The following is a 26,027-nucleotide window of genomic DNA, read 5'->3' as shown; positions in this document are numbered from 1 at the left end:
GGCTATTTAGGGCTCTGTGCCTAGGGATCACTTTTGGTGGCCCTGCAACCATATGAGGAACCTGAAATATTGAGGGCACTGCTTAGATCCCTGATTCTGCACTCAGGAGTCACTCCTGGTGAGTCTCAGGGATTATACGGTGTGTTGGGTATCGAAACATAGTCTGCAGGTCAGCCATATGCAAGGCAAGCACTCTACCTGCTGGACAATCACTCCAGTCCTTCATTCACAGTATCTTGAACTCATTGCCACCAGCTACTTCCAAAATATTTTGTAGCTTTCAAAGGAGATCCCCATACACATTAAGTAGTTGCTCTAAGTTTCTTTTCCCCAGCTCTGGAAGCTATAGAATCATTTCTGTCCATGGATTTTCCTGTTTGGATTATATTATATAAACAGCATATTATATATTCTCATATGGTTTCTTTTACTTAGCCTGATATTTTTAAGCTTCATTAATTTTGTTTGAAGTAAAACTAGATTTTATTTAGAAATTCTGAGGAAGGGAAGGGAGAGGAAGAGACAGAGTATGGTCTTCTCCAAAGTTGAAGAGAGCCATAGTACAAATCCCAGTGTGAAAGTATGAAAGTACACATCTTTTTTTTTTTTTTTTTGGTTTTTGGGCCACACCCGGCGGTGCTCAGGGGTTACTCCTGGCTGTCTGCTCAGAAATAGCTCCTGGCGGGCACGGGGGACCATATGGGACACCGGGATTTGAACCAACCACCTTTGGTCCTGGATCGGCTGCTTGCAAGGCAAACACCGCTGTGCTATCTCTCCGGGCCTGAAAGTACACATCTTAAAGGGGGGAAATGTGGGTAGCTAGCTTGGATACCATGTACGCAGGTGACATGTATGACACTTTAGTTTTAAAGATCTATTAATATGCTATTTTTTCCTATAGCGTAACAGGTTCCATTGTATAATTATACCACATTTTATCTATTCATTGGCACATAGACATTTGACTGCTTTTATATTTTGACTGTTGTAAATAGTGTTGCTGGGAACATTTGTGTACAGTTCATTTTTTTTACAGTTCGTTTTTTAAAAACACTTATTTTCGTTCTTTAGGCCAGAGATTACACAATTACACCAAGAGTATAATTGTGAAATCATATGGTAACTATTATATGCTTTAACTTTTTGTCACATAATTTTACATTCTAACAAAATATAAGGATTCCAATTTCTCCAACAAATTTTTGTTTTTAATTCTGTTTATATTTATTTTATTTATTCCTCTTCTTTTCCTTTCTGTTGTTACTATGATGACTGAATTTTGTGCTTACACACTTAAGTTGCACTGATTGCCAAGTACGGCACATTTTTCTTGTGGCATTTGCACACACAGTTGGTTGCATCCATTAGAGATTACACACTCACTTTGTTGGGACTACAGAAATCCCTAAGGCCAGAACTGTGGTATGAGTTCACAAGTTGAGAATTGAAAATTGTTTTTCTTTTTTTTGGGGAGGGGGCGGGGGGCGGGGGTCACACCTGGCAGAGCTCAGGGGTTATTCCTGACTCTATGCTCAGAAATTGTTCCTGGCAGGTTCAGGGGACCATATGGGATGCTAGGATTCGAACCACCGTCCTTCTGCATGCAAGGCAAACGCCTTACCGCCATGCTATCTCTCCAGCCCCAAAAATTGTTTTTCAAACTTAGACCACTTTCATGTTTTGTGCAACATAATATGCATTTTACTTGATGACTACAGATATATTAAATGATATGATAGTGGTGGCTTTCCTTACTAGTGTTTGGTCTTTTGTAATTATTAGGAGTTATTTGTATCAAACTGCTGTCAAACCACTGCACTGATGTCTGCATCATACTCAGGATTGTTGGTAACCTGGGCCTATTTCACCCCAGTAGTCTTGCTGGGGCCGGAGAGATAGCATGGAGGTAAGGCATTTGCCTTGCATGCAGAAGGTCGGTGGTTCAAATCCTGGCATCCCATATGGTCCCCTGACCCTGCCAGGAGCGATTTCTGAGCATAGAGCCAGGAGTAACCCCTGAGCGCTGCCGGGTGTGACCCAAAAACCAAATAGTCTTGCCTCCCTGTATGACAAGGCCAAACTCACTTGTTCACTTCAATGACAATATCTTTGGTGATAACATCCAAAGTGTAGTATACAGTGGGAGATAAGACATTCACATTTACACCAAGTATTAGCAGGCAGAAAGTGATTATAGTTCAATATGTGTTGCATACTTTGTTTTTGGATCACATCCAATGGTGCTTAAAGCCTACTCTTGGAAGGGACCCGTATGGGAGGCTGGAGATTGAATCTGGGCCAGTGGCATGCAAGGCAAACTTGTGCTGTCATTCCAGCCGTTACATGGGCTTTTTTTTTTTTTTTTTTTTTTTTAAATAAAATCTTCATTTAAGCACCGTGATTTAAGCATGACTGTAAGGTGTTTCTTAAAACATGAGCCTATTGGCATAATGATTCTTTCATATTCAGATTGTTTTCATGTAAAGCATCTCCAACAAAGCAGTAACCATTCTCTTCCATGTTTTCTTCTTTCTCTTTCCTTTTGAATAATTTTAATACTTTCATTTTTCCCTGACTCTGGGCAGAGGCACTTCCCATTTTCCTGCTTTCTTTATTTTTTGTGTTGTTTTTATTTAATTATACTGGAAAGTGCTTGAGCCTCGCATTGCCCCACCCTATCCAGCTGATCAGAGATACTGCTGCTCATGCAGTCTGTTTATCATTCATGTGTTTAGTGTTTCTTTTTTCATACACATTTTCTTAGCATGGCGTATGGAAGAGCTTGGCCTTCAAACCAATCATCTTTTTTGTTTCTCTTCAGCCTCTTGACTTTCTTTCTTTCCTTCTCTTTTTCTCATGATAATCCAAATGATATCCATAGTACTTATCATGTAATTTAATATATTCCTTTTGTGGCATGGTGACAGCTTCAGGGCTGCTGGTGCAGCTGTATGGGCAGATAAAAGCTTTGTACTTTCAGGCTTTCAGAGACTTTCTGTGAATGGGACTCTTGACCTCATAGCCCTCTCAAGATTGGAAAACCATTACTTTGGTCACTATGCTATCCTGAGACCCCAGTTCTATCAGATAGATGAGATGCAAATATTTCTCCTTTTTCCTGAGTTACCCTGTTACTTTAATGATGTTCTTTAAGGTATAGAAAGCTCCCTTTAGATACAGTCTAAATATATTGTCATATTTAAGAAACCACTTATACATATTATTTGTACTTAATTTACAAACTTGGCATTAAAAACTAGTAGATATAGCTGTCTTTTGCATATGGTTTCCATAAGACTTATGATGTGCATATTTGCTTTTAGATTCATAATTTAGAAGACCGTTTGAAGAAGTACGAAAAGAATGTGTGTGAGGCAAATGTAGAGATATCCTCTAAAGGTAAGAGCTAACCCATCTGATGTTATGCTTTAATGGATGATTTTTATTCTTGTCTTTGTTAATCTAATTCCTTACGATGGATACAGTTTGTTTGTAATTCTCCGTTTTAACAGCTAGTTTTAAGGGAAAAGTGATAGTAATCTAGAACTAATTAATGCGTGTTTATTGTTTAAAAGAAGAGCTGCACTTTAAATTGAAACCACAAATTCCTGTGACTTCCCACTTTTCAGATGAATGTAGTTGATAATTTGTGTTTTTCTAGATTATTGTGTATGTATGCAAATATTTGCATAGTCTACTATAAGTATTCATTTACAAGGGTTATATATATTTTAGATGCTTCCTGTTTTGATTGTTATCGTCATGTTAGAGCTACAGTTTTTCTTTTCTTATTTGAGGGCCTCCCAAGCAGTACTCAGGGTCCCCAGGACCTCCTTTCAGAAATTTCTCAGCTTTTCTGCTAATGCAGGGCCTGAGGATGCACTGCTGCCCAAGCCCTATGTTGCAGGGAACAACACTCCACCCCACCCCAGGGGTGCTGGAACCTTCAGGGCAGCCCCTGAGGGGTCTCCAAGGCTTCTAGGACTGCACTTGGTGAAATTTGGGCAAAACTGTGGTTCCTAGAATTGAACCATTTTACCACCATCTGTAAGGCTTTCTTCCCAACCCCTGTATTTTCTGTGACCCCTGAAACTACTATTTTTATTTTGTTTGGAGCCACATCTGGCAGTGGTCAGGAGTTGCCCCAGGCTCAGGAATCACTTCTGGTCTTTTGGGGGACCAGGCACTTATGTCAGCCATGTGCCAAGGCAAGCTTCCTCCCTGCTCTTACTCTACCATCTCTGTGGACCCCGTAACTACTATTTTTAAACCAGAATTTAAAGAATAGTTTTATAGGAATTCTTTTCGTCGGCCATCTGGTCCCCCTAGCCAGGAATGATTTCTGAGTGCATAGCCAGGAGTAACCCCTGAGTGCCACAGGGGGTGGCCCTCCCCCCAAAACCCAAAAAACAAGAAAAGAGTGAAATGAGCACTAAGCATTGGAAGAAATAAAATGTTTCCAATTATTGATTGTTGTCTCTACATATTCTTTCCTTCATACTGATTGTTTTTCTGATGCATCATTTTTCTTGTACATCTTACCATGTACCACATTTGTGTATCATTTCTGAGCAATCTTTTACTTAAATTTTCCTTGTTTGGAAATTTTACATAACTAATGTTCAGCATTTGATTGAGAATTCACTTGGACCTTTGTTATTTGTTTGTTGATTTAGTTAATTAATTGGTTTTTGGGTCAGACCCAGCAGAGCTGGATGTATTGAGTCTCTAACCCATAGTCACGATATAATTGAACTTTTACCTAGTTTCATTTAATTTCTCTCAGCCATATTTATGGTTCTGGTTAGTAATCTTACACCTCTTTTGTTACATTTACTTTTCCCTGGAGAAACAAATGTGAAATGTATTTCTTATTTTTATTTTTCTAAGTAAATTATTGCATTTTCAAAAGGCATTCTAGTGCAATTGTGAAGAAAGCCTGCTTTAGCTAGATAATTATCTCTAACACATGTAGTTGATTAAGATTGTGTAAAGTCTGGTTAAATGGATTTTTCAGTTAAACATTTGGAAATTGGACCTGGATGACGTATGGCATCAGAAATGTTGAAAGTACTCAAAGTTTATTGAAAAGATCATAAAATGCAATAGGTAGGGGCATGAGAGAGAATACAGCATATAGGAGGGCTTGCCTTCTATGTGTACAACCTAGCTTGATTCTCCCCCAAATAAAAATACAATATTTTTATTTGCAAAATAACTAATTTCCACTCCAATTGCTTAAAATCCAGAGTAAGAATTACAAGAAAAGAAAAAAAATTTTTCTTATGTTCCCACTTGAGAGAAGGTAAAGGAAGGAGACATGCACTGAAAAATTGTATTAACTGATCATCTTTTTTTTAATTTTTAATTATAAGAACAATGATGCAAAGAAAGAGAACAAGGTAAAGTTACAGTGGAAGGACAATCACCCATAAACAGAGTTCTCAGAAGAAATCCCCTTGCTGACGCCTTAATTTTGGACTTACAGTCAAAGAACATTAAGAAAAATAAAACACAACCCATGTACAATTACTTTGTCCACAAGTCCCCAGATTGTAGTACATTATGACATTTCTTAGCAATACACAAAGCAATTTAAAGCCATGAAATTTATGTGACTCCTTAAACATTGAAGGCATAGTATTTTTTTACATTTTCATGCACATGCATATTAGTTTAAGTTAACATCAAAAATTTAAGTGGTTTTTTTTAAGGTTTAGGGTCAAAGGAGCACAGTAAAAATGGTGTTAGAGTGGCAAATATTGTTTGCATAGGTCCACCAAATTATGGGGGAGATGGAAAGGAAAAGCCTTGGCCTAAATACAAGGAGACTCTACCCCTGAAGTTTCCTGGCATAAGACCAACTCTAGGCTCCAGGAAAACTAGTTTGTTTAATCCAAGTCTTTGTCTGTAGTGCCAATACAGTTTTATTTTTCATGCAGTCTCTATTGTTGGCATCAGGTTTCTTTCTGTATTGATGATCCTGAAATCTGCATATCCTACATCAAACTTTAATGTCTGCATCTTCTCTATTTTGCCCACAGCATATAGTTCTTTCAAGACAGAACTGTGTTATATTGTCTGTAATTCATTCCTTTGCATTGCTGCTTAATACTTAACCATACAAAACAGCCCCGAAATTGTTCCTGCTGTCACAGTTACTGCCATTGAGCCTGTTTCTATTTAGCTTTCTATTTGTTTTGCTAACTATTTCTAGTATGGCTGTGGATATGAACATTTGTGAGAATAACTTTTATGTAATAATTGTTTTTTCTTGAGTAAATATAAGTGAATTATTGGGTTGTTGGATAAATGACGAGACACTGGTTGAACCACCAGGCATTTAAAATATTTTTAATATGCTGTAGAATTTTGATTATATAGAAAATTCATTACTATGTGTGTGATTTGTGTTTTGAATTATATCCACGGTTCCCTGGTCATAAACCTAAACACTATAGTCTCTTTGAAATTCCAAGTTTTGTTTCACCATATTAAGTGATCTATCTAGAAGTAGTCTCTTGTGTATCTTAACTGTAGAATTCTATGTAGAGAGTGACCCCCCCAACACTTGGAAATTATTACTGAATTTTCTTCTGGAGTGTATTTATAGCTATAAATACTGATCATCTTTTCTAAGTAATAATCTATTATTTCTCTCCGATTACTTTTAAAGTCTTATTTTAGGAAAATCTTAAAAAACTATTTTTTGTAACCGCCTCCTTTTTAGGGATTTCTGTGATCTTCGAATTTTTGAGGGGGAGGGTAGCCACACCTAGTTCTGCTTAGGACTTCCTGGTTCCTCACTCAGGGATCACTCCTCACAGGGATCAGGGGATCATATAGGTGCTTGGGATTGAACCTGGGTAGGCCACATGTTGGCAAATGTCCTACCTGGACTGTCTCTCTGGTTCCAATCTTATTGTGTTTTTTATCAAATGCTCAGATGTTTCCTGGTGGCTGGGGATTACTTTATGTGCTATTATTCAAGAAATGAACAAGGGTATAAAGAAAAAGCTGTCAGAAATAAAATTGCTATAATAATTCTTGTTGTATCTTACAAGTAAAGCATACCCATCAACAGTTTAGCATCTGAACAACCCAAGTGATATGGAAGTGATGTCTGTCTTTGTTCCTTTATTTTTCAGTTGGTTTGTTTTCTAGATAGTAGTTTACCTGATCTTGTCGATGAATTGATCTGCTTTTTGCTTTACAGATGGCAACTTGTTTCGTTCTCGTGGCTCACTCTTTGAAGAACCTACTGAGTTTGAATATTTGCGAAAAGTGCTTTATGAGTATATGATGGGTCGCGAGACTAAGGTAGGTCTGATGATTTGGCATCTGGCCTCGTTAAGAGGGAAACTTTTTTTTGAATATTGCTGCCAGGTGTTTAATAATAACTGAATCATTAGGGCTAAGAGTAAGCAATAGGTAGCTTGTGTTGATTTTTTTCTAATGCAAGCATGAATCGGCAGATCTTGTATTGCTTGCACTTATAAACTCTTAATTTAAAATTACTGTTGGATGCAATGAGTACTAAAAATAAAATGTAGTCATTTGGGAAGATCTGGGCTCACCTCAGAGTAGTTAGAGACAATTACTTTGAGGTGTCACCTTGGAGGGTGTTAGGGGACCTTGCAGTGATAGGGAATCCGACCTGGTCTCCTGCATGGACATCATGCACGTCAGCCCTTTGAACCATCTTCCAGCACCTGAATATTTTTTTGAAGCATGCCACTATTTTCATAACATAGCTTCTTAGGACTTTAGCTTCATTATGAGTCTAGCTTCTTGATTACAGAGTTGTTGCTAAAAAAAATCATGTAGCTTTTCTGGAAGACACAGGCTGCTTCTCCATTTTAAGTTGGAGGCTATGAAGCAGCCCATGCCAGTGTGTGGTCTGAGATCTCTTTCCCCAGGACAGAAGTAGCAGTGCTGTGCTGATGCAGCCAGGTCTGAGCTTGCTTTCTGGACTTTGTTGGCGTTTGGTGGCTTGGGAGATAGGGAAAGGGATGTCCTCCAGCACCGACCACCTCTTTTATACCGAGGAATTCTGTGGATGACTTCTTTCTGGCATCTTTCCCTTCATACCTGCTTCCTGCAGAGGGTGGGAAGTTATGTTCTGCTCTCACATTTTTCAGGTGTATCTTGAACCTGGATAGCAGATACTCAGTTTATTGTATGCGTCTTTATGGAACACTTCCCATAAGTTTGCCACCAAGTAGACTCCAAGGGCCTGTTCTCAGTTAAGCAAAAGTGCAGAAAAATGTGGTGAGGGATTTGAAGAGGCAGCTTCGAGTTCTCATCGTTGTTCATGAAAGGGCCTCATGGCCAGGGAGCTCCTTCCCACAGGTGAACTCTGCCTAAGCTAAGGGAAACCTAGACAGAAAGCCCAAGGCAGGAAATTGTACACAGTTGTGTTTGTGTGTGTGTATGAGAGAGTGACACACAGAGAGAAAGTGATCAGTTTCTACACATCTGCAAAGAATTTGAAGGTTGCGGTTTTAGAACGAGCGTGGTTATATTGTGGCTTTTGTGATTAGATCATCTGCCGGTGTTTCTGGCCTGCGGGGTCTGTTTGCCATCTCACCTGTTTCTTCAATTTTTGCACATGATGTTTCCTATTTTACAAGGCAGATGATCTTATTTGAAGCCTGTGTGTAAGACTCATCTATCTAGTATATTTCTTATTATGGTCGTTGCAATTTCTATTTCTTGAGTTTCAATATGTGCCGTTACTGATACCGAAATTTTGCCTGTTCTCTTTTGCAGTAGGAAGTGTCTCTCAGGTAGTATCTGTAGCACAGTAGCATTATAAGGCTAAAACATTCTTTTTTAATCTGTTGTCCACACAATGAGATCTTAGTAAATATATTTTACAAAAGAGAAAGTTTCTCCTCCTAGGCTCTATTGAAGAAGTCTTTCTGTAAATGAAATCTGGCAGGAGAAGCTGCTTCTAAAACAGGGGGCTCCCTTGAACATTGTATTATTTCCCAGGTCCTGAGAATATTGTGTAGAATAGAGTCTACTCAGATTGCTTCGTCAGTGTAAGGCAGTGAGCCCGCCATCCATTAAAGTGTTTTCTGATGAATTGAGAGGTGGGTTTCCTGTTTAACATTGCTTAGAAATAGGAAGAAACTGGCTACAGTTTTTATTCTGTTGTTGGCAGACATACTTGTTCATGCATGTCATGCATGCCTAGTTACTAATTCCAAATTGATTATAAATGAACTTATGAACAATTTTTTCATTTATAAGCTGTTGTAGTTAAGGAAATGGCCCCTACAATTGTATATTCTTCCTAAAATTTACATTTTTTAAACTTCCTAGATAGGCAGCCTTATTAGAAAAGTTACTAAAATGCATTTAAATTGCTTTAGAATCTTAATACAAACAATATTGAAAATGTTATGACTTCATATTTGTCTTGCTAGTTCATGTTGCATATGTGCTTGATTTGTAAGTTATTTCGTCTTAAACATAAAATTATTTTCTGTCCAGATAGTAGTTTGACGAATGAGGGTTTTTGGAAAATGTTTTTGGAAACTTTTTAGGAGCTCTGGTAATTCTTTTATTTTTATTTATCAAAAATACAGGAGACAGAAATTACTCATGGCTTCCTTCCTCTTCCCTCCCTCACTCCCTCTCTCCCTTCCTTCCTTCTTCCTTCCTCCCTCCCTCCCTCTTAAAAGGAAAAAAAGGAAAAATATAGGAGACAAAGATAAAAGCACGGGAACTAAAATGAAAGTCTTCTACAGTATTAATCTGTAGTTGAAATAAGTATTAAAATCTTTAAAATATTGCCAGTGCTTAGCACATAAGAGAAATGGGTGAAGGGGAGTTTGGGGTGATCCTCAGGGGCCACTCCGGGCTCTGCTCAAGCATCATTCCCTGCAGTGCTCTGGGGATCGATCACAGGCAATGCTCAGAGCACATAGTTGGCGCTGAGGATCAAAGTGCGGTTAGCTGCATGCAAGGCAAGCACCGTAAACCCTGTACTGTCTCCCCCCAGAATAAGAATGGTAAAACGCTTCATTTTCTTTCTATAAATCTATTTTTGTTTCCTAATGTGAGTTTCAAATTTTTGGGGGGTTAACTTTAGGATGCCATCTTTTCCTTACTGGCCTTCTCCAGCTCCCCTCCTCCCCTTTCACTGTTCACTTTCCAGCAGCCTGTGGAACAGTGAACCAAGTGTTCTGGTCCATTCTCTAGGTGATCCTCCTCCCCCTAGGAGTCCCCTGGTGAGCTCTAGCACCTGAAATTGTATGTAAGCACTGAACTTGTTATGCTACTCATTTCACAAGTGGTATCTTCTTTCCTCTCTGTCTCCCTCAAAACGTGTCATCTGATACACAATAGGGAATTTCAGCCCTTGAGGAGAATTTTCCACCAGCTTATGGGTGACAGACAGTCTGACTTACGGTATATTGATTTAGCTCTGCACAATTTATAACCTTGTTTTGTAAGCTGCCATGTGTAATGTTTTGATTCATTTTGTTTTCTACCAAACAAAACATCTTGTGTTTATTTAAAATGTAACTTGTATTTCTATTAGACTAATGTGCTGCATGTCTTAAAATATCTATTAAGCATGTTCATGTTCATGCAGTGGCCCATGTATATGAGATATATGATGTGATTTAGGTAAAGTTAAACTGAACAGTAATGAATTTTGATTATTTAGAGTATATCTTTTGGCAACACAGCACTTACTAGTTAGATGTCTACAAATAAAAGACCTTGTAAAAATGAATGTTAAAAAGCTTCATCTTACTAAGATACAGGGCCAAGACCATTAGAATTTGATATAGCTTTTTGCTATTTTTCAAGAGGTCTTCTTAAACATTATCAATCCAGGCAATCCTTTTAAATTGAAATTGAGTATTGATTGTTTCCTTGACTCAGACCTTCACATCATACTTCTTTGGTCGTGGCTTCCATTGAGAGCACTAAAGAATACCACCAGCAGGACATGTCAGAATGGGTTGACACTTCATTTATTTCACAGTATTTTAGTGACAAGTTCTTTTTTTTTTTTTTTTTCTTGTAGACCATGGCAAAGGTTATAACCACTGTGCTCAAGTTTCCTGAGGATCAGACTCAGAGAATTTTGGAAAGAGAGGATGCTCGGCCCATGGTAAGCTCTGGGACAACGTAATTGCTTCTTTCATTCCATTTTATTTGCAAAGACTTTGAATCATTACATTTTAATTGTACGATAGCCTGAAAAGTCACAGTGAATATTCACAAAGAAAAATTTATTTAAGAGCCAATATGAAATTTTTATAGTGTTCTTAATTAAGTAAAGAACAACTTTATTTATTTGCACATGCAATTGACACCTATATGTACTATCTGATAAATACCAGATCTTGCAAAGGACCAAAAGGCCATTTATTCTAGCACATCCCATATATGTTTGGGGTTGTGATGCTAGTGATTGAACCCAGGGCCTTACACATTTTAGATACATACATGATTACTGCTGAACTATATATGCCCCATCAGGAATACATTTTTATTTGTTTGATTCCTAGCAGTAATAACATACAGGATTTTTTTTTTTTTTTTTTTGTGGGGGAGGAGGGCACACATTTGGTAGTGTTCTGGGATGCTCTTAGTTCTTTCCTTAGGCTTTATTCCTGGCAATGCTCGTGGACCATATATGGTGCCAGGGATCAGGGATCCAACCTGGATTGACTTCGTGCAAAACAAGTGCCATACCCCCATGTATTCTAAAAGATCTAATAGATCAAAGATCTTTGGATTCCATAGAAGCAATGATTTTTAAGCTCAATCATAACTTGATATTAGATGCCTTACAAAATATAGTTCCTCATTTCACTTCAATTGATTTTTGTTTTGTATTGATTCTTTGAATTTTGGGCCACACACAGTTTTCAGGATATCCTGGCTCTGCTCTGGAGGCCTCAGAGGGCCCATATGGAGTACCAGGGAATTGCCCTACCTGTTGTACTACTGCTCCACACCTATCAATTTTTTTTTTTTCTCTTTTTTGGTTTCTGGGTCATCCTGGTAACACATGGGTTACTCTTGGCTATGCGTTCAGAAGTCGCTCATGGCTTGGGGGACCATATGGGACGCCAGAGGATCGAACTGCGGTCCGTCCTAGGCTAGTGCTGGCAAGGCAGACAGACACCTTACCTCTAGCGCCACTTTGCCGGCCCCTTATCTTTTTTTTTCCCCCAATGAATTTTAGGCCACATTCAGCGGTACTCAGGGTTTCATGGCTCTGCACTCAGGAATTTCTCCTGATGTTTTCAGGATACCAGGTTGGCTACATGCAATGCAAATGCCCAATTCCTGTACGATTACTTCCTCCAGATTGATTTTTAAATGTAGGAATTTTTAAAGAAAGAATATAAGCAATTTAGAGATTTTGACATAGTCTATAAAGGAAATGTAGCTAATGGACTCATTAAAAGCTCTTATGTGAAATAGCTATGATTAAAATGAAGCACATATTTTATGAACTTTGCATATTTCTCCCATGCTCCAGGCATGTAAAAACTTAATAAGAACTACTTTTTTTTAGGAGGAGGACTCCCAAGGGTTGCGAGGAGGTAAAGGGATCCTAGGGACAGTTTCCAAGTCAAGCAGGCCAGGGCCTGAAGGACGCCATGCTGCTCAGGCCCTGCCATGCTGGGGACACTCTAGTGCTTGGCTTCCTGCAGGGCCACACCCAGTGATGCTCAGGGGCTATGCGGTACCCAATGAAGCCCAAGTCGGTCGGGTACACACTATCCCCTATGAAGCACATTTTAAGAATTGCAAAGGCATTTTCATGTTGTCATGCTTTGCCTTTTTATTTCCTAAATAGCCTAACACACTTTCTATATGTCCTTTCCCTCAGTTTCTATACTTATTTCCATCATCCTGGTATTGTTATCAACTTCCCTCCCCTGCCCTTCCTGGTCCTCTGCTCTCTTCCTTTTTCCCCCCTCTTCTCCTCTCCCCTCCTCCTCTCTTTCTTAACCCCCTCCCCTCCTCTCCTTACTTTCCCTCCCCTCCTCTCTCCTCTCTTCCTATTCCCCCTCTCCTCTCCTCCTCTTCCTTCCTCTCTTCAGCCACCCTCTCTCTCCCCTTCTCCAAGCCTCTAACACTCTCCTCCTCACTCCCTTTCCCCTCTCCAGTCCTCCCATCTTCTCCTTTTCCCTCCCCCATTCCTCTCTCATCTTCCTCTCCCCCTCTCCCTCTTTCTCCTTCCTCACCTGTTCTCCCATCCCTTTCCTTCCCCCTCCTTTTCTCCTACCTTTGTCTTCTCTCCACTAAAGCATTCAAATATCGCTTTAAGTGAATTCTTCACCTTCAAGTTTCTGCAGTAAGAAGAACTAAGCCAACAAGTACTTCCCTCACAAAGCATCCTCTCTTCTCTTGGCTTACTGCTTGAGCCCCAAACTTTTTTTTTTTAAGTTTCTGGGTCACACCTGGCAGTGCTCAGGGGTTCCTCCTGGCTCTATGCTCAGAAGTTGCTCCTGACAGGCTCGGGGGCACATAGGGGATGACGGGATTCAAGCCAACATCTTTCTGTGTGCAAGGCACATGCCTTACCTCCATGCTATCTCTCTGACCACCCCCCCCCCCCCAAACTGTATTTTTTTATGGAGCTTTTCAACTTGTTCTGACTCCTGAAACGCAATTTGAGATCTGGAGGGCAGGGCGACTTGTTAGTAGTTTTCCCTCTCCAAACCCTGAGCACTTTTACAGCATTTATGAAATTCCTCTCCCTTGACCCATTACGCAAAGTCAATACTTGAAGGAAGCTCTATCCCTCAGGATCATTCTGGTCTCCTTTCCCTAAAATTGTCCCTGGATCCAGGACCCTTTTTCCAAAATTATGTCTGATTTTGGGGATATTTTCATTAAATCATTTCCTCCTGATTTCATCCTAGGAGTATACTGAAGGTTTCTTCTCCATTATCCCTGAAGGCTCTCTAAGATGTTCAATTAGTAGTAGAATTTAACATTTTTTGTTTCAGTAAGGAAAATATGCCCATAGCAGACCAAAGTAAAAAAAACGAAATGTAACCCAGGCAATGGCTTCTAAAGGTTCAAGTATGAACTTCACAAGCAGGAGCGTTGGGTTTGCTCTCTGGCACCACATATGGTCCACCCTCAGCACACCCTGAGTGACCCCAAGTATTGAGCCAGAGGGCTCCTAAGAACGACAGGGTGGTGAACCCCTTCCCAAGAAAGAGAGAAAAAAAAAAAAAAAAGAACAACACAGTTCTAGAGCAAGCAATCCAGGAACATCTAGATGAAATCAGGCTTCTGTCAAGACACCCATCTTTGTAACAGTGTAGTCAAATGCCCCATTTTCTACAATTATTTCTTTAGCTTTTTTATTAATTTTTAAAAATGATCATATACAACAAATTGCTCTTTTCATTTATATGATTCATACTACTTTAATTTATGACAAAAGTTTACCTCATTTTTAAAAATGGTCAATTGGATATCCTATTATTTATTACACCATTTTCCTAACTTCGTTCCTATTTTGTTGTTGTTTTTCACTACATTACAAATATAGATGCAGAGAATGTCTATGTACATTTAAGTTACACACTTTTCAAAATACTCCAGTAGGATAGTAACCATAGTGTGTTGTGTGAGTTGCATTTCTATTTTTATAGTCTTTTTGGCTTTTATTGCTTTCTACTAACCATGCTTCTGAGTTTTGCATCCATCCAAAACTAGATTCAGCTTTCTTTAACAACCCCTGATGTGCTGTTGCAGTTTTCGTGTAAAACATGAAGTCATCAAGAATGCACTTGTTTGCTTGTTTACTTGATTTTTATTGTTATTCTGTGATGTGCAGTGCCATTAATAATGGTTTCTCATGCATGTAATTCCATTATCACACCAATCACCATTGTACTTCTCCCAAGGATTCAGGACCCCTCTCTCTCAAGCCCTCCCTCCCAACACTGTTGTGTGGATCAATTCTACTATTATGTTGCCTTTGGACATTTTGTTACTTCTGCATTTTTAAGTTCTCTGTGTGTTTAATTTACACACAAGAAGAAGTAATCAGTAATTAAGATATCAAAGGCAAAAGCTATATTTAGCGTTGATTCTCTTTGAATTGGAATTTTGGTTTGGTTCAGTATTCTTGAAAGCATCCTCGATAAACTTACGATAAGCAAAAAGAATTATTCAGTAATAACATTGACCTATTGTGGGATTGACAGTTCATGATTTTGGACATACTATGTTCACATTCATCAACATTTTCCCCAAAACTTTTGATGGTAGATTGTTATGTATGAAAATTAATATGTATTTTAATGGAATTAAAGAAACCCTTTTATAAAGTATGTAATCTCACCAATCTAGTATATATACCTGAACTCAAAGTATAAGTTCATCTTTAATCATATTAAAATTTTTAATTTACAAATAAAATCTCAACCATATAATAATATTACATTAACTTCACATGATAAGGAAATATTAAAAAATTTTGTTCTTTGCTTCTCCCCACCTGGTTTGAGATTTGAGAATACTTTGAAATGGCCTATATAATCCTGGAAGTTTATATAGTCCTGCAATTTCTGTGCATTTTTAAGTCTTATAACTAACCCAATAAGCTTTTTTTTTCTTTCTGGCTTTGTAGTATACTTCACCTCGCAGTGGTATCTTCTGAGTAACCATCAGTCTATGCTTAGTTAGCATGTGGTGAGTGAAGATGAACATGTTCTGTGTCTTTTGTGTAAAAATCATTTCTGTTGCACGATACTAACCATCTCATTCGCATCTTTTGCTCTTCTGTTTGATTATGCTTTGGATTAATATTGGCATTTTCTTTTCATTCTTTTTTTGTTTGTTTTTGTGTCCCACCTGGCAGCGCTCAGGGGTTACTCCTAGCTCTACGCTCATAAATCGCTCCTGGCAGGCTCGGAGGATCATATGGGATGCCGGGATTCAAACCACAGTCCTTCTGCATGCAAGGCAAACGGCCTACCTCTATGCTATCTCTATGACTCCTTCTTTTCCTTCTTAATGATTAATAATATATTGATGCATAATCACCAATGGTAAAGAGTTTGACTTAAGGAAATTTTATTTCTGTGAACTGTAGTTGAAAGTTTCACAATTATACTTGGAAATATTATCAAAGAATCCATAATGGAATTTATTCCACGTGATATTCCTTTTTTTAATTGCTCAAGAATGATTGCTTTGAAGTTCAAGATTTTAAGAGAGAAAAATGAAAAATGATGTTTAAGATAAAATTAAAGTGATAGATCTCAGGAATCCAGATTTAAAATCTTGTCAAGGCTATTTTCAGTATAGACTGGTTGGAAAGGACAAAAACTAGTATGATTGATTTTAAGGTAAGTGTTTGGTCATAGTCTTAGGATCCCGTAGTTGGACACTTTGGTCTTGAGGAGAAGCTGAGGCATCCTGCTTTCACTGAATGTTTCTGTTCCTAATGAACATTACAGGGAAGGGAAGTCAGCTGAATAGTTTCTATATGGTTATTGACTGTTCTCACCATTTAAACTTACATCACTTCCACATGTTCATAATAGTCCCATTTAGCACCCCCTAAAATTTAGGGTACATTTCAGTCACAAAGTGGGCTAGAATTTTCACGTCACAAAGAAGATAAATTGTAATTTATAATTAAAATGATAATTATGATTATAATTATATGGTTATATAATTTTATAATTAAAGATTCTCGGTGGTCATTAGTTCAGCCAGTATTCAGCTAGCATTATCAAAGTTTAAAATGCTGCCATATGCAGCATTTCTCTTTCAAGCTTTTTAGCTCTAAAAGTCCTCATGCTCTGGCTGGTGCAATAGTACAGTAAGTAGGGAGCGTGGTTTGCATGTTCTCATTGGGGTTTCATTACTGGAACTATGGTGATGGTCCTTTGAGCCCCTCCAGGAGTGATCCCTGAGAATCTCTGGATGTGGCCCCCAAACCAAAAATACTGAACAGTTCCGTATGTCTACATTTGATTTTCATTTTGATTTTAATGTGTCTCAATTAACTTATTTTAGTAATGTCTAGAAGTGTTTCCTAAAATGGGTAGTACTGTCCTCTGTGGGGCACTAGGGCAGTTGGGGTGGGGAAGGTAGGAACCTTTGTTCAGTGGAGGCCAAGTGAGTTTGGAAATTTCTGATTTAGAATGTTTACTTACCATGTAAATCCCACATGGACTTAAATAATTCTCAGCATTTCCCCTTTTTGTAAAAAGTACTGCTTTAGCTAGTACATTATGCCACTTCATATATTACTGTACCTCATTGCTGTCATTTTTCATTGGAAGTGGATACCATGAGGCATTTGTACTGATTGTCTTCTTTTTTAGTTTATAGAATTTCAGACTTAAAATTGCAAACATAGAGTTCAGAAAGAGAGCACAGTTGGATAGGGTATTTGCCTGGGCCAGTCAGGAGTACTCCCCACCCCCTCAAAAAAATCGCAAACATAGTACAGTGAACAGTCTTGCCTTTTCTTTTTTTTTTTTCAGTCTTGCTTTTTCTATCACTTTTCTCTAACATTTGTGCTCGCAAGTATTTGACAGTTATTTGTAAATATAAACTAGAACCTTTATCATTTCTTTAAGAACAAGGGCATACATAGTTATATGGTAACAGCAAATACCATATTTACATTTTCCACTTTTCCCCATCATGTCTTTCATAACTGTGAGATTCCAGGCCCCCGTGTATTGATTGTCACAGTTTCGTCTTATTTCAAATTGAAAAGTTGTCCCCCCAAAAGCTGTTCTTTGATAACCTTGAGACATTGTACAACAAGACTGAACTCCTTAGGAGTTTTTTCCCCTCCAGCAACTCAAGCTAAGGTTTCCGCGTAGAGGCAAATGAATTGAAATCTAGCAGGGACTTTTAAAAGGGAGGGAGGGAGAGAGGGAGGGAGGGAGGGAGGGAGGGAGGGAGGGAGGAAGGAAGGAAGGAAGGAAGGAAACAGTATTGGGAATATATATGAATAGTCATTTTTTTTTATTGTTAAATTATCTTTATTTAAACACCGTGATTACAAACATGATTGCAGTTGTATGATTACAGTCATGTAAAGAGCAACCCCCTTCACCAGTGCAAGATTTTTTCTTTACAGAACTTAATAATAGAGTGCTTCAGAATGTTTGCACTGAGACATTTGTAAATCAGATTAAAATTATTGTACCATCAGAATAATGGAACTCAGGGAAATGCAGACAGTATTGAAGTCAGTGTTATAGGCCAGAAGTGTCTTCATCCAGAAATACTTTTTTTTTTTTAATATAATTTTTATTTTATTCACAAATTGAGACTGCAAGTTTCCCCTAAATACTATGGAAAATTTATCTGTGTCTGTTTAATGTTATCAGTTCATTTGTTTTTGTGTGTTTTAAAGAAATATTGCTTAATTTTGGTGTCGGGCACCTTCCTAGAAGAGCATGGGGCCCAGAGTCTACCCCTGGCCATACTGGGTTGGACTGTGTGGGCCTGGCTTGAGCGCTGCAGTTTCTCCTGGATTCTAGTTGCTGGGGCCACCCCCCACCCTCTCCCCCCACACATACACACACAGTCCTAGGCCCTGTGTGGCTGGAGAGTGCTCTGCCCTTCGCTCTATTTCCTCACCCTGCCTTGATGACATTTTTACCCTCATACTGCAACCTGAAGGTTTAGCATCCTTTTCCATAGCATTTTAAGTTTTCTAAAATCAAGTCTGTTTTATTTATTTAGTGTTTGTTTGGGGCCACACCTGGCAGTGGTCAGGAGTTACTGCTGGCTCTGCATTCAGGCATCAGTCCTGGTGATGCTTTGGGGACCAGATGGGACGCCAGGGACCAAATATGCATCGACCACCTACGAGACGAGCACTCCACCTGCCGTACTATTTGTAGCCAGCCCCAATTCAATTAATTTTAGAAATAAGTTTTTCTTACCAAAATGGTACTTTGCTACCATCCTAACTGCCACTTTTGCATGGTATAGAAATCAGGTCTTCAGGGACTGTGGGAAGAATTCTTTTCTCTTCAACTGCAGGCTCAATTTCTGCATGCTCATGAGAGGGCTCCAAGTAGTCAGCAGGTGACTCTGGCATTTCTGCGAGTGTGGCTGGACAAGCCTACAGCCAAGGTTGAAGTGCCTGATTCCACTATTTCAAAAACCATGTGGCATAGTTCTGCTTCATTCTTAAGCCATAGAGTATAGTTCTACTTTAAGTTGAAAAAGCAAATTTCTCCCCAAAGATGCCTCTTAACGTTGTTTTTTTCTCTCTCCTCTTTAACTTTTCTTTCCCAGTCCTGGCTTCGACATTCATCTTGATGAGCCCGGAAAGTGACAGTGGGCGAGAATGAAAATCTGATCTTTGAGAATGAAGCTGTCGTCTGGGGCCCCTCATCGGACGAGCGATGCTTGGACATTGGCCCACAAATACATGCAGGCTGCTGCCATTAAAGTAGAAAGATTCAGTTTGGACGTGGGGACAGTTATTACTTTTAATTTCTTTAGTTGGGATGGATTTCCTGTTTAAAATTTTTTTGAATAGGTTCGCCTAACTTATGGGCTCACTTAATGTTCCTTTTTTTGTTGTCATTCATTTTCCCTCTTTTTAAAGAGCTGCTTGCCTTTCCTATTTATTTTTAGGGTGATTTTTAAAAAGATTTGTGCAATATGTTTTGAGGTGAAATTTAGTGGATTTTTTTCCTGACAAATTAAAACACTTAATTGACTACTTTATCCTAATGGATTGATTTTTGTCTACTTGCTAAAGACTAGTCTTTAAGCTCTGATACATGATGAATCCCAACAGCAGTACCTCATTGTTTACTTAGCTTTTGTACCTATATTTTTCAGAGGAGAAAAATACTACTGTAAATTGTAAATAGCCAACACATAGACTATTGTATGCAGATTCGTGACTTGGCAATGTCATCTTGAAAAACCAGAAAATAAAGTCTATTTACTATATACAGTTTGCTCCTTTTGCTTCTTCCTGAGTTGAAATCGATTTCGAAATCGTTAAAATGTTAGGTTCTGTCTACATAACATAATGAGGAACTATTTGTCAAGATACTAAGTGCAGAATATTCTAAGTATTTCTTAAATTAATTTTTTGGGATGCTTCCAAGGAATGCTCAAGGGAATGAAAGACTCCATACCACTGCCAGTGACTCTTATCGAGCTGTGCTCACAGTGCTGTTGGGAATGACCTACCTGGGCCACCCCAGTGGTCGCTAGAGTTGCGCCTGGTGATGTGACTATGTGATACCTAAGATCAGCCACATGCAAAGAATGTGTCATTCTTAACCCCTGTGCTGTCCCTTCGACCCCTTGAGAGATCTTTGCATTCAAAATTAGCATTAGTTAGGGCCAGAGAGATAGCATGGAGGTAGGGTGTTTGCCTTGCATGTAGAAGGATGGTGGTTCGAATCCTGGCATCCCATATGGACCCCCGAGCCTGCCAGGTGTATTTCTGAGCGTAGAGCCAGGAGTAACCCCTGAGCGCTGCTGGGTGTAAAATTAGCATTAGTCTAAATTAGAAAGGAATAGTTCACAATGTGTAACTTAGAATTCTATCATACATATCATATTGTTTTTGTTTTTTTGGGTCACACCTGGCAGTGCTCAGGAGTTACTCGTGGCTGTCTGCTCAGAAACAGCTCGTGGCAGGCATGGGGGGCCATATGGGACACCGGGATTCGAACCAACCACCTTTGGTCCTGGATCGGCTGCTTGCAAGGCAAACGCTGCTGTGCTATCTCTCCGGGCCCCTATTTTGAGTTTTTAAGATAGATGGTCTCTGTCACAATGAGTTAGTTCTGTCTCTGTGGTATAAAACCAGAGACCATACATGAGTGCATAAAGCTATGTTTTAGCCAGATTGCTTTTCTTTTTAAATAATTTATTTTTTGGTTTTAGGGCTACACTTAGAGGTGCTCATGGATTATTCCTGCCAGACATAAGGGACCATATAGGATGCCGGGGATCAAACCTGGGTTGGCTGTGTGCAAGGAAAATGCCCTCTCTCCCTGCGGTGCTATTGCTCTGGCCCTTGAAACTCATTTTCTTAAGGGACAGGTAGCTCACTAGTTTAGGTTGTCAGCTTGGAGTTTGCCAACTCCTGGAAAGTCAGATAGCTGGATTTTAAAGGTGGAGTTGGGGAAAATATAATTATCAGTAAATACATAAAAGCTGCTCATCTGGGGCCGGAGAGATAGCATGAAGACAGGGTGTTTGCCTTCCATGCTGAAGGTCGGTGGCTCGAATCCCGGCATCCCATATGGTCCCCCAAGCCTGCCAGCGATTTCTGAGCATAGAGCCAGGAGGAACCCCTGAGTGCTGCCAGGTGTGACCCAAAAACCAAAAAAATAAAATAAATAAAAATAAACACATCTATCATTTAAGAATCTTTTAGATAGTGTCATTAGGATATTCTAAACATAATATGTCATCTGCAAATAGTGAGAGCTGCACTTCTTATCTGAATATCCTGGTATCTTTCCTCCTTCAGGAATTATATTACAAACTCAGTGTCTAAAAGAAAAATTGGAAGAGAAACAAAGAGAAGGAAGAAGAAGAAAAATATCTACCACAGAATCAGGCAGGGGGGAAGCCAGAGGGAAATGGGACATTGGTGATGGAAACTGTGCTCTGATGAAAGGTTTTGTACATTGTATGACTCAAACTCAGTCATGAACAACTTTGAAATCGTGTATCATGGTGACATGCACAGGAAGAATTAACAGATCTATCATCTAGTTCTAAATACTCAGTAGGAAGGGTTTATTATATTCAATCAGAGGAAATGGCTTCCTAGAACTATTCTTTAATCAATAATAAAATTCCTAAATGTCTCAAGCTTTTTTAAAAAAAAAATATATATATATATATATATATTTGAAGAATAATACACCTTTATGATCAAAAGAATTGGCCTTCATCTGTTACTCAGTTCTAATGCCTGTCAGTCTCATTATAAATCAGATGTGAATTTTATTACAGCAAACCATGCTATATTAATTCTTAAATTTGTCTTATAGAAGAATCACCCAAATGTGGGGCCAGAGCGGTGGCACAAGTGGTAAGGCATCTGCCTAGCATGCCCTAGCCTAGGACAAACCACGATTCAATCCCCAGGCATCCCATATGGTCCCCCAAGCCAGGAGCGATTTCTGAGTGCATAGCCAGGAGTAACCCCTGAGTGTCACCAGGTGTGGCCCCAAAACAAAACAAACTAAAGCAAACAAACAAACAATTCTCCAAATACATGGTCAACAATTTGTAGACAAATACAAGCAAGCAAACAAAAAGCATATTCCAGTGCATTCCAGTTTCGTTTCTCTTGGTACTTTGATGATTTTCATAGATAAGAAGACCTCTCAAACACCTTTTAAAAAGCTACTATTCTCATCACATATTGAAGGTTATATTACTTTATAATAAAGTATATCTTTTAAAAGATAACTTTCTACTTTCTTATTCATTGTCACATTGGTTGGTTATAGTACTAGTTACCTGGAAAGTTATGTTTTCGAACAGTTTTATAATTATTCTCAAATCTTTCCTCCTAGATGTCAAATAGTAATAGAGAAATCACTAATTATTCTTCAAAGATTATATTTTAGATGTTATTGTTTTATTTTAGATTTTATTATATTATAGATCTCATAGTCACATTCAGATCATACTTATATTAGAAGCAATTCACAATATTCATATAAAATGGCAGTGAAATCTGGTATCTTAAATTAATGTATTGAGTGGAGGGTTGGTTCCTCTTGGTAGTTTTCAGGGTTTATTCCTGACTGCATTTAAAGGCTACTCCTGACAGGATTTTGGGTCCATATGTAGTGTTGGGGATTAACCTGACGTAGCTGTGTGTAAGGCTTATCTGTCTCTCTTGCCCTTCTTAAATTTATTTTTATTTTTTATATTTATTTATTTATTTATTTTTTGATCGCTCCGCATTTAATGGTATGCTGAAACTAGAGGATGCTCCACATCAGACTGACATCGATGAAAGAAACGCACAGAATCCAGAGTCTTTAAATATAAGAATCTGATACCAACAATAGCTAAAGTGTGAAAAAGTTTCACCAGGACCTTGAGAATGACTCGAGTTGGACGGGCTGGTATGCCTGGAACCCAGAGTCGGTCTTATGCCAATAAACTTCTGTGGTGAGGCCTTTTTGTAATCAGGTCAAGGATTTTTTCCCATTTTCCCCATTTTTCTGGACCTATGCAAACAACGGTGATTGCCACTATCACACCTTTACTATATTTTTTTACTCTTATCCTTTAAAAAAAATACAACTTACTGAACTTAAAACAAATAACTGTGTGGAATGCCTGTCTCAAATACAGGCAGGGAATGGGAAGGGGGGAGAGGGGAATGTTACACTGGTGAAGGGGGGGGGGGTTGTTCTGGTTATGACTGTAACCCAACTATGATCATGTTACTTAAATAAAAAATATATTAAAAAATAAGAAAAACTGGGGACATTGGTGGTGGGAAATACACACTGCTGAAGGTTGTTGTCTATTGTATGACTGTAAAATAATCAAGAAGTTTACCTGTGGAAAAAAATCAACTGTATTATAAACAACATAGAAACCACTGTAAATATAAACAAATGAGTAAATAAATAAAATAAAAATAGAAATAAAATTTATTTTATTTTTTAATAATCTTTATTTAAGCACCAAGATTATAAACATATATATAGTTGGATTTCAATCATAAAAAGTGAAACCTTTTACTAGTGCGACCTTCCAGCCACCAATGTTCCTCCCTTCTCCACACCCCTTGCCTGTCTTCCAGAAATGCATTCTATTTATCTCACTAAATACCATTGTCATGATAGTTCTTAGTGTAGATATTTCATTAACTGCACTGACCACTCTTTGTGGTAAGCTTCATATCGTGAGCTAGACCTTCCAACCCTCATCTTTATTGTCTTTGGGTATTATTACCATCATGTCTTTTATTTTTCTTAAATCCCACAGATGAGTGAGACTATTTCATGTTTATCGCTCTCCTTATGACTTATTTCATTCAGCATAATAGTTTTCATGTCCATCTATGTTGGAAAGATTTCACGACTTTATTATTTTTTGGGGCCACACCCGTTTGATGCTCAGGGGTTACTCCTGGCTAAGCACTCAGAAATTGCCCCTGGCTTGGGGGGACCATATGGGATGCTGGGGGATCAAACCACAGTCCTTCCTTGGCTAGCGCTTGCAAGGCAGACACCTTACCTCTAGAGCCACCTCGCTGGCCCCTCATGACTTTATTTTTAGTGATGGCTGCATAGTATTTATTATGTATATATATTAGAATTTTTTTAGTCACTCAAAAATTGTTGGGCATTTGGGTTGATTCCAGGTTGTGGCTATTTAAATAGAGTTGCAAGGAATATAGGCTTGAAGAGGGCATTTTTGTATTGTGTTTCTGTGTTCCTAGAGTATATCCCTCAGAGTGGTATAGTTGGATAATATGGAAGCTCAATTTTTAGTATTTTGAGAAATACCCATATTGTTTTTCAGAAAGGTTAGACAAGATGGCATTCAAAACCAGTAGTAAATAATAGTTCCTTTCTCCCTACATCCCTGCCAGCACTGATTCTTCTTGTTCTTCGTGATGTGTGCCAGTCTCTGTAGAATGGGATGGTCCTATATTGTTGTTTTGATTTGCATCTTTCTGATGATTAGTGATGTGGAGCATTTTTTCCATAGGCTAGTTTGCTTTTGGTAAAGTAACTAAGAACATGAAATGGTGTAAAGATAGCCTATTCAACGAAATGTTCTGGGAAACTGGATAATTAAATGTAACAATCTAGAACTTAATCCCTATCTCACAATTTACACAAAAGTCTATTCAAAGTGGACCAAAACTCTAGAGATCCAACTAGAAATAATGAAGCACATTGAGAAAATCATAGGCAGAATGCTCCAAGATTTTGAGCTCAAAGGTATATTCAGTGATCTGATACCACTGGCAAAGGCAACAAAATAAAACAAAGAGACTAAATGAAATTATAGAGCTTCTATATTGGGAAGAATAGATGAGCTAAAACTAAAGAAAGCTAACTGAATGGGAAAAATTATTTTATTCGACACCTCAGATAAGGGTTAATATCCAGGACATATAAATAACAAAGATCAAAAAAAAAGATCAAAATCCTATAAAAATATGAAGAGGAAATGAACAGACTCTCTGAAAGGAAGACAAGATCACCAACGGGCACATGAAAAAGTGCTTACATTTTTTATTTATTAGTAAAATCCAAATGAAGCCAAGAATGAGACATTCCAGTGAGTACAGCACATATCATAAATAGTTGACACAATCTGTGTTGGCAGCAATGTGGTGAAAAAGGAGAAACCTACCTGTTACTTGTATGAATATTGTCTGGTACAATCCGTATGGTAAAAATTCTGGAGAACTGAGTGCCATAACTTAGCCATTGCACTTTTAGGTATCTATCTCCATAACCTAAACGTATTCATTTGAAGGGATATATGAACATCATCTTCAGTGTTGCGATGAGTACAATCGCTAAGAAATGGAATCTACCTAGGTGTCCAACTATAGAAAAATGGATTATGAAGATATGGTATATACACAATGGAATACTATGCTGCTGTAAGGATTGATGAAATCATGCAATTTTCTGCAACCAGATTGTAACTGGAAGATATCATATTGACAGAAGTAAATCAGATGACAAAGAAAGGGTGATGTGATGTATCTGTGTTATATAAAATAAATCGTATCAGGAAACTTAATAATTTAAGTGATATTTAAGTAATTTTTAATTTAAGTAATAAGGGGCCAGAGAGGCAGCTCAACGGTAGGGCATTGCTGCCTTGCATGCAGCTGACTTGGGAGGGACTGGTTTGATTTTCGGTATCCCTTATGGTCCCTTAGCATGCCAGGGGTGATTTCTGAGTGCAGAGTCAGGAGTGTCCCCTGATTGCTGCTGGGTGTGTCCCAGAAATCAATCAATCAATGAATATAAAAAAATAAAGTT

At 38.4% G+C, this 26,027-nt stretch overlaps 1 protein-coding gene across 2 annotated transcripts in view; it reads left to right on the top strand.

Moving 5' to 3' along the window:
• The window catches only part of LOC125998115 (golgin subfamily A member 4-like), a 111,277-nt gene extending 91,725 nt beyond the window's left edge, over positions 1-19,552 (top strand). The window contains exons 20-24 of one of the 2 annotated variants that reach the window (XM_049766364.1): positions 3,327-3,402; positions 7,220-7,323; positions 11,054-11,140; positions 15,644-15,705; positions 19,294-19,552. In XM_049766364.1, coding sequence (XP_049622321.1) covers positions 3,327-3,402; positions 7,220-7,323; positions 11,054-11,140; positions 15,644-15,673 — 297 coding nt within the window. In that variant the 3' untranslated portion in view covers positions 15,674-15,705; positions 19,294-19,552. The remainder of the gene's footprint in view (positions 1-3,326; positions 3,403-7,219; positions 7,324-11,053; positions 11,141-15,643; positions 15,706-19,293) is intronic. The other variant, XM_049766363.1, reaches the window with a different exon arrangement.
• Positions 19,553-26,027: the final 6,475 nt, after the last annotated feature.

The sequence above is a fragment of the Suncus etruscus genome, chromosome 20, assembly GCF_024139225.1.
Source record: "Suncus etruscus isolate mSunEtr1 chromosome 20, mSunEtr1.pri.cur, whole genome shotgun sequence".
NCBI classification, from domain to species: domain Eukaryota; kingdom Metazoa; phylum Chordata; class Mammalia; order Eulipotyphla; family Soricidae; genus Suncus; species Suncus etruscus.
The sequence above is the reverse complement of the archived record's forward strand: the minus strand, read 5'-3'. Positions and strand labels throughout refer to the sequence as shown.